Source organism: Gigantopelta aegis, chromosome 3, assembly GCF_016097555.1.
Source record: "Gigantopelta aegis isolate Gae_Host chromosome 3, Gae_host_genome, whole genome shotgun sequence".
NCBI lineage: Eukaryota > Metazoa > Mollusca > Gastropoda > Neomphalida > Peltospiridae > Gigantopelta > Gigantopelta aegis.
In genome coordinates, this window is record NC_054701.1 from 93,992,040 (window position 1) to 94,007,798 (window position 15,759).

The 15,759-nt window shown below is 39.7% G+C and overlaps 1 protein-coding gene across 2 annotated transcripts in view; it reads left to right on the forward strand.

The window, feature by feature from the left end:
• LOC121369374 (mucin-5B-like) overlaps positions 1-15,694 on the forward strand; it is a 28,485-nt gene extending 12,791 nt beyond the window's left edge. For both annotated transcript variants that reach the window (XM_041494430.1, XM_041494431.1), the window contains 4 exons: positions 6,800-7,129; positions 7,229-7,337; positions 13,204-13,261; positions 13,996-15,694. In XM_041494430.1, the coding sequence (XP_041350364.1) occupies positions 6,800-7,129; positions 7,229-7,337; positions 13,204-13,261; positions 13,996-14,346 (848 nt within the window). In that variant the 3' untranslated portion in view covers positions 14,347-15,694. The remainder of the gene's footprint in view (positions 1-6,799; positions 7,130-7,228; positions 7,338-13,203; positions 13,262-13,995) is intronic.
• Positions 15,695-15,759: the final 65 nt, after the last annotated feature.

A 15,759-nucleotide genomic window follows, 5' to 3' on the forward strand; every position in this document is an offset into this window, starting at 1 on the left:
TTGTAAGTTTTTCTACGATTGCATTTGTTTGTGAATTAATCATTTCTATGTGTGTTACATCCGTAGATAGGTGTTTCGCTTCAGTTTTCATTTGGTTGGTGACAGCAATTGTTGTATCTATGTGATCCTTGATGTCGCTGTGTGACTCTTGTAATTGGCTAACCGTATCTTTCAGGGATGAGATTCTGTCGATGAGTAATTTGTGTGCATTTAATTCCTTTAATGATTTGTTATGCATCGATAATATTTGTTTACGTGAAACTGTAGATTTTCTCTTGGGTGTGAATTTACATTTAGGAGATGTAGAATGGACAGTAGTATATTTATTGTGTACAAAGCCAAAACAAGGGCGCAAAAAGTGACTGTTGTCGACCTTATAGGTAGTACTAGACCAAATAACTTCCGGCTGGGTCAGTGTTCGAGGTGCACCCAACTTTTGATAGAGAAGTGAACACCACAAGTCCTGTGATTGGTTATAAATGTGAGTGTGTTGGTTGTAAAAAATAATAGTTTTATCTGGGTTAAAAAAAAATGCAATTTGATTTCATCTAGTACCAATGTGTCAAGTACCCTTGTGCTTGAAACATGTATGGGCTACCTGTAAAAAAAAGTACTCGAATTTTGTGCGGAACTAGGGTAGTCTTAGACGCTACCCGTTATCTCAGAAACGAGCAGCTTGACCCCCATTTTTTTCTGATTCACTTTAAGTGTGAGGGGTGGTAGTATTTATATCCGTGGCGTTTATGTCGGTTGATACGTTGCAGGTAGGAGTTTTAGCCACATATGTTACTATTGTCGTCTATGGGATTTGATTTGGTAGTATACACCCTAAAGTTATAACTTTAATTTTCCCGTGAACTCAGCTGCTTTTACAAGCTACACGTTTTTAACTGCAAAAACACTTGTTATTCTCTTATTGGTTGGATTTTGGGTCAACAAATTGTTGTTGTCAGTTGTGATTTGTGAATTCATCATTATTAGCGGTGTTTGATAATAAATATATGAAATTGTTTGATGCGAAACCGAATGCGATTCGGACATTTGATCTTCGCATTAAGCAGTTTTTATCAGTTTCCAACATTGATTTAACAGACATTTTGGAAATGCCTTCATATTTTATTTTGCCACCTTGGTGTATCAAACCACCAAAAATTGTATTCGATCTTACGCATCTAAAAAAAGATCGCACAGGTGCAGTTATTTATAAACAACATTTCATGGAAATCCAAGAGAGGTACTGTGATTACATTCCTGTTTACACAGACGGATCACGGGATGGGAATTCTGTGGCTTGTGCTACAGTTTTTCCATCAGACGCAATAATTTCCATGAGATTGCCCGATTCAGCATCAATCTTTACTGCTGAAATTTGGGCAATCATTAAAGCCCTGGAACAGATTAAGGATTCATATGCATCCAAATATATTATTTTTACAGACTCACTTTCGTGTCTCCAAGCTCTACAGTACATGAAATTGGAGCACCCCTTAGTTGGGATGGTGATAAGAAAGTGTGTCTTTTTATCAATTGCCAATAAAGATGTTATATTTTGTTGGGTACCCAACCATGTCGGCAATAGGGGTAACGAAAAGGCAGATGTTGCTGCCAAGTCTGCTTTGAACATGCCCCGTGTCCGTGTTGGTGTCCCCTACAGTGCTTTTAAATTTCATATAAAGCAATATATCTTTTTGACTTCGCAAGACGATTGGGACGGTGCGGTTGCGAACAAGCTTCATTCTGTCAAAGCAGTCCTGGGAGAGTGGCAGTCATCCTACAGGCGATGCAGGAAGGATGAAGTAGTCTTGTGCCGTGCCCGCATCGGCCATACATATTTTACGCATTCATTTATTTTAAAGAAGGACCCTCCCCCTCAGTGTGAACATTGTCAGTGTACACTGACTGTGCGTCACATTTTGGTGGAGTGTGATCATCTCAAGCCGACGAGAAATGATATATTTGGCAACAGAAATGTTTTGGAATCTTTTAAATTCCACCCAGAATTAATTGTAAAGTTTTTAAAACACTTTGACTTCTATACAAAGTTTTAAAATGTACTCACTTTGACTTCTATACAAAGTTTTAAAATGTACTTACTTTGACTTCTATATAAAGTTTTAAAATGTACTTACCTTGATTTTATGTATTGTATTATACTTTTTTCCCCACAGCTCCTTACACTGTGGTTTTACATAAATATATATAAATAATATTTCCATATACTTACCATTTGTGACACCAAATAGCCGATATGTATTTTTGTGCTGGGGTGTCGTTAAACAAACATTCATTCATTCATTCATTATTAGCATAACCAGTGGCGTAACGGGAACATTTGTTTCTTGGGGGCGTTTTGTTAAAATATGGAATTATGCATTAGTTTTACCCATTTTTCACACAATATGAAAATAAACATATATTTATGCATGTACCTTACAGCTTTCTTTAAATTAAAAAAAGAAACCCGATGGAAATTTATGGGGAAGTACGTCTACATCACTCCCCTGAAAACGTCACTGAGAAGTAGCGGAAGTACAACGAACTATTTCTTAATGCGGCGGTACGTAGTCGTGCACCGGCTAGTTATGCAAATCAACATCCGGTCTTGCAAAATGCAAAATTTATTGATTGATTTATCTATTTTTCATAATTTGCGTGATTTAAAGGAGGGTAATAAATAAAATACCACACTCGTTTTCGCTAGATATCATTTTTACGAAACTCGTGAACTTCCCAACTTTCGTTCGGTCAGATACGTTTGGGAAGTTCACTCGTTTCGTAAAAATGATATCTAGCGAAAACTCATATAGTATTCTATATATTCATGTAAATATTGGTCTAGTGGATGACACTTTGTTGTCCATTAGTGGTGTAATAGTAAAACGTCCTACGTATGCTTAACTTTGTTGGGTATATAGTACTATTATTCTATATAGCGGGGCAGAATGAATGAATGAATGAATGTTTAACGACACCCCAGCACGAAAAATACATCGGCTATTGGGTGTCAAACTATGGTTAATGCAAAACTAAAGTGATGATCAACATCAATATAAAAATTATATAGCGGGGCAGATAACAAAACAACTGCACTTTTGGTTAAAAACATGAAACTTTGCACTTATATTACCTGACCCATTACAAGCATTTTCAGATATGGACCCAAGTCAGCAGTACCCCCTGGTGGCCAGGGAGGATCTACAAATGTCACCACCCCATTTTAGTGGGGCGGCTAAGGCCAAAAGAATGAAAGTTATAGATTTGCGTCCGAACAATTTTAAAAACACATGAGGCTTTTTTTCATTATTCATTATTCATTATTTTTTATTGATCTATTATTTCCATAGTAGATTCAAGTCCAAAAAGAAAGACATGTTTTATTTAACAACGCACTCAACACATTTTATTTACGGTTATATGGCATAAGACATATGGTTAAGGACCACACAGATTTTGAGAGGAAACCCGCTGTCGCCACTACATGGGCTACTCTTTCCGATTAGCAGCAAGGGATCTTTTATTTGCGCTTCCCACAGGCAGGATAGCACAAACCATGGCCTTTGTTGAACCAGTCATGGATCACTGGTCGGTGCAAGTGGTTTACACATACCCATTGAGCCTTGCGGAGCACTCACTCAGGATTTGGAGTCGGTATCTGGATTAAAAATCCCATGTCTCCACTGGGATCCGAACCCAGTACCTACCAGCATGTAGACCGATGGCCTAACCACTACGCCACCGAGGCTGGTCATTCAAGTCCAAATGAGGTCTTTGACATGTTTGAAGGTGGACGTGCGAGAGCCGAAGTTTTCCATTGGTCTGTTCGATGTGCTGAAACAGAAGGACCAATCACATTGTTCCACACATCAAGAGTTCGGCAATTCTCGTAGACATTACCACTATTAACAATACTATTGACGATTTCAAAATTTAATTTGTGTGATGATCATTAAGTGCCTTTTTTGTGCAAATAATGAAACATTTTTTAAATAATGAAAATTTTCAGCGATACCTTTCACGGCATGCGGGCGGTGGACGCAAATCTATAACTTTCATTCTCATGGCCTAATACCAAATACATGACTGAATTGTGCACTGTTGTTTAAAAGCATGAAACTTGGGACATATATACCTTCACCCATTACAAACATTTCAGATATAGACCCAAGTCAGCAGTGCCCTCTGTTGGACAGGGAGGTTCTACACACGCCCTCCCTCTCCACCTTCCGTGTATGGATTTCTTAATAACTTGCAAGTACCTGATTTAAATGCATGGTCAGCAGCACTCCCTTGTGACCAGGGAGGATCTATAAATATCTCCCACCCCCTTTTAGTTCGGCAGCTAAAAACAAAGTGTGCACTTTTGGTTAAAAACATGAAACTTGGCAAATACATACCTTGACTCATTACAAACATATTCAGATATGGACCCAAGTCAGCAGTGCCCTCTGTTGGACAGGGAGGTTCTACACACCTTAATAACTTGCAAGTACCTGATTCAAATGCATGGTTCTCACCCATTATAAATGTTACATCAATTCATTCTAAATGTACTTTTGAATAGCCGAGATGCATGCAAGGAGAGGTTAGAGGGGTTGGTACAAGGGTGAGCATTATTTTGGCGATGTGTGTACGGTAGTCGACTAAACCTGACCAGAGAAAGACCCTTGCAAAGTGCAAAGAAGGCAACTGGCAGTACAGATCAAAAGAGGAGAAGCGATAAGAAAGATTAGAAATTGTTATCATAGATTACAGATTAAAAGGTAAATTGTTATGATTAGGGCATCCTGGATGGGTGCAATGGTTGCTACAGTCTTCCTATTTTGGCAGTACAACACCTTATTTGTTCTGTCAACACGTCTCCCGACTCGTTTTACATATCCAAAGGAAGTAAAGGTATTATCACATCCTGTAAAGATGTGGAAGAGAGGCAGGGTTTATGCTTTCTCTTTACCCAGGACATCATATATACCATAGTGTCTGCTTTCTTGAACATCTTTTGTCACTTTTCTTTTGAATTCCTTGTTGTTGCACGTGCTATATGTGTCCTATACAACATCAACAATTTTAAAATATATTTGTTTACAAAAATATTGTTGGCATTCTGATCAAATGTTAGGTTGCTGATAGGAACAAGATTCCAGGACATTAGGCAGGCGTTTTACATTATCCAACCATCAAGCAGGAACATTTTGCATTCATTACCACCACAATTGTCACAATAGACTGCCCTATAGACAAGGAAATAATCATTACATATTGTGTCATAGTTATTCTTCAAGAAGCTGATCGTTCGATTTCAATGCCACCATGTAACCACAAGGAAGCAGACACTAGGCTTTTAATTCATGTTCAGGATGCTCTTCCGAACGGTCTTGTGTGCGCTGTTAACACACATGCGCTTGTCATTCTAATTGGCAAGTTCCGTCATTTGATTATCTTGAATAAAAATGTTAGTATTTGATTTGCCTTTGGCACAGGCAAATACTTTCTATTTTGTATATCAGTGGCACATATGACGTCTTGTGTAAAGATACAGTCCTGTCCCTACCTTTAAGGGTGTGACACTACCTCTGCTTTCTTTGAAAATGGTTCAATGACAGCATGCTGTGCAAGAAACTGCTACCCTGATGTAACCCGTACCTTTATCTACATGGTGCTCAACCCTTACACTTTTAAATAAAAAGATGTTGACTACTTCCAGCTATCGGGGTGCTTTACATATGAGTGAATTAGCAAAGAAAGGTGATGTACTGCTAAAAGGGGAAGACAATGGAAACCATTCCACATACCTATGATGTTATACAGCAGCACTCAACATGAGTTGCATACCAAGCTGGCATGTGGTCCACTAAATAAGAGTGAACACAATATATATACTCCAGAGGGGTGGGGATGGACGTTTCCTAAAGAAAGCCAGTCCTGTATACTGTACATGTGGCGTCACACGCTTACTGTGATTTGGATACGTGTGGTAGCAAGATTCTGAAAGAATGTGGCACTAGATGTGCCTGCATAAAAAGGTCCATTGGAAATGCACTGAACTGAAATATTCCATAAAAACTGCATGCTTGAGCAGTTGTAATTAGCAAAGCATCTTGAATGATATATGCCACTATATATTGCAAATTATCCACACAAAACAAATATTGCTCACCCTGCACCCCCACCCCCACCCCCAAATCTGTACCTGTATTCATCTCATCTATTTACAGTTACATTTAGAATTGATGTAGCATTAACAATGGGTGAGAATCATGTATTTGAATCATAACTTTCAAATTATTAAGAAATCCCTACACGGAAGGGGATGGGCATTTGTAGATCCTCCCTGGCCAACAGGGGGTGCTGCTTCCTTGGGTCCATATCAGAAAATGGGGCAAAGTATGTGCATATCAAGTTTCATGTTTTTAACCAAAAGTGCACAATTGTTTTGTTAGTCTCCCCACTAAAACAGGGAAGGGGACATTTGTAGATCCTTCCTGGCCTCCAGGGGGCGCTGCTGACTTGAGTGCATATCTGATAATGTTTGTAGTGGATCAAGGTGTATATATGCTAAGTTCCATACTTTTAGCCAAAAGTGCACACGTTGTTTGTAAGCCGCCCCATTAAACGGGAATGGGGAATATTTATAGATCGGGGGGAGGGGGGGGGGGGGGGACGCTCCTAACTTGGGTCCATAACCCCCCCCCCCAAAAAAAGGCATTAAAAAAAATAATAATAATAACGTAAATTTAAAAATACTGTAATGTTGTTTAGTTTACTTTATCTTTCAATGTGATATTGCACTGCTTTGTTTCAGACTCACGACCCTATTATTGTGAATTAAAAAATATTACCACAGCAAAAACAACCATAACATCACCTTCTTCTGCATCTACGCACAGTTCGAAACCCGACAGTCCTACTACTACTACCACTATTACTGCTACTACTACTAAATATGGCACATCTACGTCGACAGCATCCACGCGATTTGCAACGCCGTTAATTAGCAGGAGTACGGCCAGTACAAAGACAGCAGTGACTTCTACACCAACACCTCGTACAACACCGGTGGCAACCAGTCACAGTTCACCTCTGTCTACGACATCAACAACATCGACACCAGTACCTCGGGGCCTAGCTAGTGGTGAGAATACATTTTCGTTGGTGTAACAGATCGCCGAGTTAATAACGGTCTGAGGTTCGTTAAACTAATATTAATTTCTTTTCTGCTTTTTTTTTATAGAACCGTCAAAAAGTGCCGTGATCGGTGGTGCTGTTGGAGCTGTGCTAAGTGTAGCTGTCGTTGTAGTTGTAGTTCTACTCGCGGTCTGGATAATTCGACGAAGAAATGCGTATGTATTTACGTACATATACTAATTCGCTATTCGCTATATTCATTCGCGTTTCATAATTTGCATTATTTTCACTGAAGGACCAGAACCCACTGCCCCCTCCCTACCCTTCTGTTTGAATGTTAGTCAAATGTGGTCGAAATGAAACCTGCACAGCAACCACATACCAATAAAGGACATATGAGCTATTTACTTTCTGCAAACACATGGGACCTGAATGTGTAAACCACTTGCTGATAAAGATGTTTAGACATTCACATTTAGATGTTCACTTGTATTTCACCTTGACTGATCCATCTCATATGTTTACAATACAATACAAATACAAATACAAATACAATACAATACAATACAATACAATACAATACAATACAATACAATACAATACAATACAATACAATACAAATACAATACAAATACAATATAAAAGTGTTTTATTCAACTTTAAGGCCTCCAGCCCACAGTGCATCTATTTTACTCAGCTGCATACCAAAACAATTAAATGCTATATATAAACATGGTATACATTCAAGTTTCAATACAGTATATAAGTACGCAGAACACTTTTGCTCCGTTACAAGCATATATTTCAGTTTAGTATTAAAACCTTTTTAGACCAAAAAACCCCAACAACCCCCCCCCCCCCACACACACACACACACACACAAACAAACAAACAAACAAACACCCATCATATCCTATAATTATATACGAACATGTCATACATTATAGTCTCCATACTGTATATATGGAAATACTAATATTTCACTTTATATAGATACATGTATAACTATATTAGTTAGGTCCAGTATAACACTTCCGTGACCATTCTCTGGCTAACATGTTTTGACGACTGATTTACCTTCTATGGACCTTTTATTAAAAAATTAGCCCCCAGGTCCCTCCCAAAAGTTCCGGCATTTTTCGCCAGAAGGCCAAATCCAAGATGGCCGCCGGTGCCAATGTGAAACATTAACTTTTGAACAGGAGCACCTAGAATCATGTATGAAGACACTTTTTCAGGCAAACCGACAACGTGGATTCCGATTCTAACACCAGCTTGACGTTTTAACATCATTTTGACCCATAAATCCAAGATGGCCGCCGTCCGGTAGAGCAAAACGTAACTTTTGAACGGGAAGGAAGACATGGGGTTTGTATGTCAGGAGAACTAATTATATTTCAAGATAAAGTCTTTTTAATAGCCGTACATCGAACAGCTATCAAATAAAACCACTTAAAACATGTCAATAAAAACATTTTACTCTGAAAATGGTACTTTTTGGCCATTTGTTTTACACAAAACACATTTAGAAGTCACCAATCATACTTTCGTGTTATGTTACACATTGTTATGACATATGACAGAGATGCGATTAGTCTGAATCAAAGCATTCTTCCTCACTTGAATTATAAGATTCCGATGAATCTCCCCTCCTCCTATGTACATCATCATCTCCCTCCTCATCATCATCCTCCTTACTCTCGTCGTCCTCGCTCTCTTCAGCTGGCCTTGGTGCTGGTAGATGCGTCGGGAGAGCAGGTCGCGTGTGACGGACAGGGCGACAGCGACCACCCACCAGCTCCCACCCATGTCCGTGTGGCGAGGGGGGGTGCTTTATGGAGGGGTGGCGCACAAGATAGGCCAAGTAGTTGGCACGGAGGCAGTGTTGGCATAGGCTATCTGCATCTGGAGGTAGACGGATGAATGATTTGTTTTTCATTGTCTTCTACTTCGCCGAACGGGCCTCAGCTATGGTGCTACTCTTTTTGTCGCCATAGATGACATGTCGTGTGAACTGGAAGAGCTCCTCTACCACATCCTCCTCAAGGTCGAGGTTATCTACGCACCGTGAGAGCTGCCGTCGCGCCACATGGCTCTTCGTCACCTGCTCATACACCGACTTCTTACCCTTGCCGTAGAAGCCTGAGTTGGCATCACAGCCTGTCATACAGTGCAGCTGCACAATACAGTCTGACATCTCGTCAGTTACCAGGCCACGGCAGAAGTATGACTCATGCTTTCTCTTGATACAGAGCATACCGGGTAGCTGATACGAGATGATCGCTGCCGCAACATGGGCGTCGGTATCAGCGGCATCAATGACAACAGGACCACTGTAGCCTGACTTGCGCAGAACTGCGTAAGCGGAGAAGAGGATAGTGTCAGCCTCGGACTGATCAAATCTGTAGGTCTGTATCGGTTGCTGGGTTGACAAGTTGGTGCAGTGTGAGCAACATAGTAGACAATTTCTGCAGCAAAACTCTGTGCAAGGTCAATTAGGTAGTTGCATATCACTTTTTGCAGCCGCCCCTTGTTGCTGACGCTACACAACAGTGTTTTGAATGCTTGGGCAGTGGGGAAGGGGTCGCCCAATTTCATGTAGGTGTTGGGGACATGTGCCTTACCCTGTACCCGTACGTCTCGCTCGTCATCTTTAGTCGAGTATGCTGCGTCATACGGATCGTTCACACAGATGATACGGTCAGCATTACCATGCCGGGCAAGGATGATTGATGACACCGTGTGGACGTAGTCTGACCACTTGTATGGGGTGCCATCTTGCATCTGCCGATTTTCTGCTGATGGAGTTGCCGGTGGCGGTGGCATTGATGGCGGTAGTGATGGGTCGCTTTATGACGTACTGCGTGATGAGAGGCGAGAGATAGTGTGCTTGGAGACAGATCTACCCCCTTCTTCCACCGCAAAGCAGATAGTAGATGCACCATGAGAGGCGAGAGCTCTTCCTCCCACTCTAATTCCTCGACCCTCGGAGGCCATGGGATGATTTTGATTGATTTGATGTCATCCCTGAGCCGCTCAGCCACATTGCGCACCAGTTGCTCACTGCTGACACCGATGGAGCAGAGCGCTTCTTCGACATATGAACCACCCCCAGACGTGTCATAGACTAGGTCGCTCTGATTCCTCTGAGGGCGGTAGTGGAAACCGATCATGCTCTCAAACTCCCGGGTCAGGATGTCTTTGATATAGGATGACTTGACCCCGGATGTTAGGAAGCCATACTGAGAAAGGATAGAGCTGTAGACTCGGAGGAGGCTCTGCATTGACCTTAACTCATGTTCCTCAAAGATTACTGTTCTGATGCGGTCGAAGAAGATAGTCTGAGCCTCACGGAGAGTAACATTGTGCATGCGTGGGAGTTTGTCATCTTCACTCATTTTCTGGTAACTACGCACATATTTCAACCAGCATTTGAAGTGATACCTGATCTCAAGCGCACATGGATCATCAGCTGCAGAATCGATCAGACAATTGATTCTGTCTCGCATGCTCTGATCTTCCAGGACAACCGTATGACTCTTGAAAGCTGCCCATGCGTGATCGTACGAAATGAGGAACAGCTTCGATTTTGTATGCTTGGCTGACTCCGTCTTGCTGCACCAGACACATTTTGTTTTATCATGTATCAGCCCTACTAAAGTCGATCGCAGCCGCTTGGCAGGGGGAGCCTCATCTGGAGGACAAGCATCCGTCATAGACGAAGACTGAGATTGGCATTCATCAACATCTCGTTTTTTCTGTCTTTTGATGGCCTGTTCCAGTTTCTTGCCATTACATAAGGTCAGCCTACATGTATCATGGACACAGTGTCCACCGTGACCCTTATCCCAATCGACAGTTGCATGAACGTCTCCGAATTTGTCAAGACTGCTCCATAACAGGGCCTTTTTCTTGACATTTTCCCACCTCTCAACTGAGGCAATGGCATTGGTGGCTTTATCGCAAAGCCCACCACACTGGAGGACACATGGAACGGTGGACATTGTCACATGTATATATTATTATAAACAGGCACACTGAACACGTTGTATGTCGACGCACTGTAGTATATGTTACAAGGGCGCCGCCAGGCCCTTTTAAAAGTTACGCACACATTGTCAATCGAGTGTAGCGAGGGTATGTAAACAAAAATGCTAGCCCTGATGAGGTTAGACAACTAATGGAATATTGGTACTGAACGACGTCAAATGTTGCGAGTGACGTCAAATCCCTTTTGACGTGTTGTTGGATGTACTCTGTAGAAGATATCCAGGCGCTTGTTTTTTTTCGTAGTTAGGCCTACCTTCCGGGCGGGGAAGACATTGACAGGCGCATTACTGGAACACGACCGTTTTGTATACTGTAGATATTAAGCGTAACTTTAAAAAAAAATTGTCCGCTCTGAATTTTTGTAGGCAATTGCGTAATTTGCGTAATGGCAGCGGCGCCCTTGACAGTGATAAGAAATTATACAAAAAAGAGAACGATTCATTAACCTCAATTCCGTGACCATTATATATGACCTCGAAAATGACATTTGAAAGCCGAAATAATGTGTTCATTCGTGATCATAGGTGCTCCCGTTCAAAAGTTACGTTTTTGCTCTACCGGATGGCGGCCATCTTGGATTTATGGGTCAAAATGATATCAAAACGTCAAACTGGTGTCAGAATCGGAATCCCTGTGGTCGATTTACCTGATTCTAGGTGCTCTTGTTCAAAAGTAAATTTTTCACCATGGCGCCGGTGGCCATCTTGGATTTGGCCTTCTGGTGAAAAATGCCGGAATTTTTGGGAGGGACCTGGGGGCTAATTTTTTTTATTAAAGTTCCATAGAAGGTAAATCAGTCGTCAAAATATGTTAGCCAGAGAATGGTCACGGAAGTGCTATACTGGACCTAACTATATAGATACACAAATACATTTATCTTTTTATACATTCTATATTAATGCTAATACTGCACCATTTCATGATGTATGTCCATTGCTTTCTTAATGTACATAGCTTGCATGTATGTGTGTGTATGTGTGTGTGTGTGTGTTTGCATATCTCTCTCTCTCTCTCTCTCTCTCTCTCTCTCTCTCTCTCTCTCTCTCTCTCTCTCTCTCTCTCTCTCTCTCTCTCTTTGTGTGTGTGTGCGTGCGTGCGTGTACATGTATATATGTATATATATATATGTGTGTATAGGTGTGTGTGTATTTATGTCTGTGTGTGTGTTTGTGTGTGTGTGTGTGTGTGTGTGTTTGTGCATGTATGTGTGTGTGTTTGCATGTGTGTGTGTGTGTGTGTGTGTGTGTGTGTGTGTGTATGCGTGTTTACTATATATACATACATGTATAACTAGATATAAAAATACATTTATCTTTTCATACATCTTGTATTAATACTAATGTATATAGTTAGATCTGTCATGGTTAAGTATTCTTTAGACTGAAAAAGGTACACAATATTCTCAAATAGAGGATTTTTAACACAATAGTTTGGTAAAAACAATTCTTCTTAAGTCACCTATAACAGGGCACACAAGGATGAAATGAAATTCATCGTGTATAAAACCAGTATTGCAAATCCTACATAGTCTGAGAATGTCAAACCTCCGCCCTTTTTCTATTTCTAAGATATGTGTAGAACAACGCAAGATTGCTTTATGCATATGTTTACACTGACATCAAACAAATTATCTATCTACATCTCAACTTATGTACTGATTAAAAACATAGTTCAATAACAATAATAAAATAATAATACGTCAATAAACTATTCGAGCCTTTCCTTTCGAGTTATGAGAGACTAGAACTATTTAAAAGACTATAAACATTTTATAGTTTTATGTTTACAAGAAATATGTGTTTCAGGCGATGATTCAGGCCCAAACTTTCTAGGACATAGGTTCTAACCTCGTCTGAGACGTCAATGAGTCCTGAAGTTTAACTCAACTATTTATCGCACATGTGGACTTGGAAAAAAACAAAACCTGGAGAACATTTTAAACGGTGGCTCCACGTATTTTATGAAAGTGATACAATAATAAAATTATAATGTAATGGAAATCTCACGAGATAATCATGTTAATTATTTCAGGAGACATCACAAAGATGGCACTCGCGAGTCCAGAGAATACACGAGCGGACACGATCAGGTGAAACTCTTTAACCCGATTAACTAACTAGTCTATTAACGGTTTAAAAGAAAATACATATTATGAATTTATGTTTCGTAGTATATTACAATCAAAAACGTCCATTAGAATGTGCTGTTTAATACTATGGTATTTGCAAATTTTCAAAAAGAACGTACTTAGGTGATATCATTTCGCACCTGTGTATTTATATTGGTTTTTAAAATTAAAAAACGAACACACCAAAAAAACCCACTATTTTTTAAACATGTTTATGACACTCGATTCACACTCATTAAAATGAGTTTTCTCGAAATTAATGAAAATTCAGGTGTTATAGTGTTACAATAATACTGCCTTTAATTATTATACATACGCAATTAAAATTATTAAAATAATGTAAAATATCAACAAAGGTTGTCCACAAATATTTGGAGTTAAAACATTATTATATTATATAATGTTTTCAAATTTGTTATTATTTATAATATATGTCTTTCTCTTCTTTTAACTGGAGTTTCGTGCTTATATCCAAATAACGTTCAAGCACGCTGTCGTGGGCACACACATCAGCTATCTGACGGGGAAGTAGTAGTGAGTGACAGAGAAGTCGGCGTAATGGTTTCACACCTCTACATGTAACAGTGTTCTGTTAAAACTCACTATGGCTGGGAGCCGGTACCGGGCTGTGAACTCATTACCCACCAGCCTTACGTCCGACCGTTTAATCATTATGCTGTAATTTCTGTTTTCAGATGCACGCTGATGGGGTTGAGAACCCGACCTATCAGATGGACATCAAACCGAGTGTTGACGATTGCATTCTGGAAAAACCGTCCTATGAATACATAGGCATTGGACAGAAAGGGGACTATCAACATCGACCATACGTTAAAACCTACCCACTCGGAACACCGGGCGACGAAGGAAACACCCAAAACGAATACCTGACTCTAGAATCATGGCCACCTATGGATGAGACGTACAACAGACTAGGGGAGGTAACTGACGATGTGAGTGCGTCTCACAACGTTTACAACAGAATCAACACTCCTGGTGTGACGACGTCAACTGGGACGACGACGACACGGCCTTGCCTAAAGTGACAACAACTGTCACCAACTCGGCGGATACCGAATATAACACACTAAACATCCATGAAAATATCGCGGGCAAGGCTAGCACGCCCAATGAGTATTTTACCTTGGACGATAACGCCGCAGCCGCTATTAGAGATAGTCTAACAGACGGAACTCCAAATGAGTATTTTACCCTGGAAAATAACGCCGCAAGTGGCATCAGGGACAGCTGAAAATTAGTATTTTACCATGGAAAAGAACGCCGCAGCCGCTATTAGAGATAGCATAGCAGAGAAAATTTAAAATGAACATTTTACTCTGGAAGATAATGAAGAAACTGGAGACAAATTATAATTACAAAATGAATAGTTTTTCAAAGCAGTCCCTGGAGGCTTATGGGTAATCTATGACAAATATTGTATTATATGGCATTGTACTGAATATATTTGTAGAGTTTCTTTTAAAAACCCGAAAAGACGTTTGCTCGGTCAAATAGCTGAATTTGTTTATCTCGGTGGCATGAGACATATTTAGATAATGTTTTATTTATGCATGTTGACGTTTTTTTCTTTTCTTTTCTTTCTCTTTAACCGTTAACAAACTGTATATGGGACTGAACTGAAATCAAGACACATAATCATAGCTTTTCTTTATTATCCCCTGGACTTCGTTTAGTACTCACATTGTGGATTTAACATTGTGGATTTAACATTGTTTTAACAATTGTATTATATTCGTGTAAACCTTTTATTTCTACCTCTAACAAGTATTAGCCATTAACTACATGTCTTGGACAGACATCTGGCGACGTCACATATGAGTCCACGCTAGGCGTACTTAAACAGTTTTCTGATGGACCACAAATTACCTACACCACGATTAGCCCTAGTTCTGAACGAACTACAGTCCAGAACAGCTTACTTAAAGGATGAAGCCATGAAATGCGATCAAATTATGGCCAAAACAAATCAACAACAATTGTTCTAATAAGTTGGTCTAGATTAGACTCGGTATTGCCATCAACTTTATAGAAAGAATGACTTGTACAGTCTTACATATTATATAGATACCTAAACATATACTGATAACTAGCACTAGATTGATCCTTTACAAAAGCTGAATAAGAAAATCACGTGTTTGTAATTATTTAAATTGTAAAGTTATTTGATCACTTTTGTTTACTCCACTGAATTAGACTTAGGTACCTTATTAATCGAATAGGTATATTTAATGGAACCATTTCATTATAAAACTTACTTTTAAAATTTAAAATACTATCTGTCGAAGAGTAATGATTAGAGTTTTTTCTCCGTTATGTTAAAAATTGTAATACATGTATGTATTTATTCAGTTCTATTAAAATAGTTTCTAATTCGTATTGTGTGCTGTTTATTTCTTTCTGTTCTCTCGTCGTTACGAAGTAAAGAGGTGAGATATAGG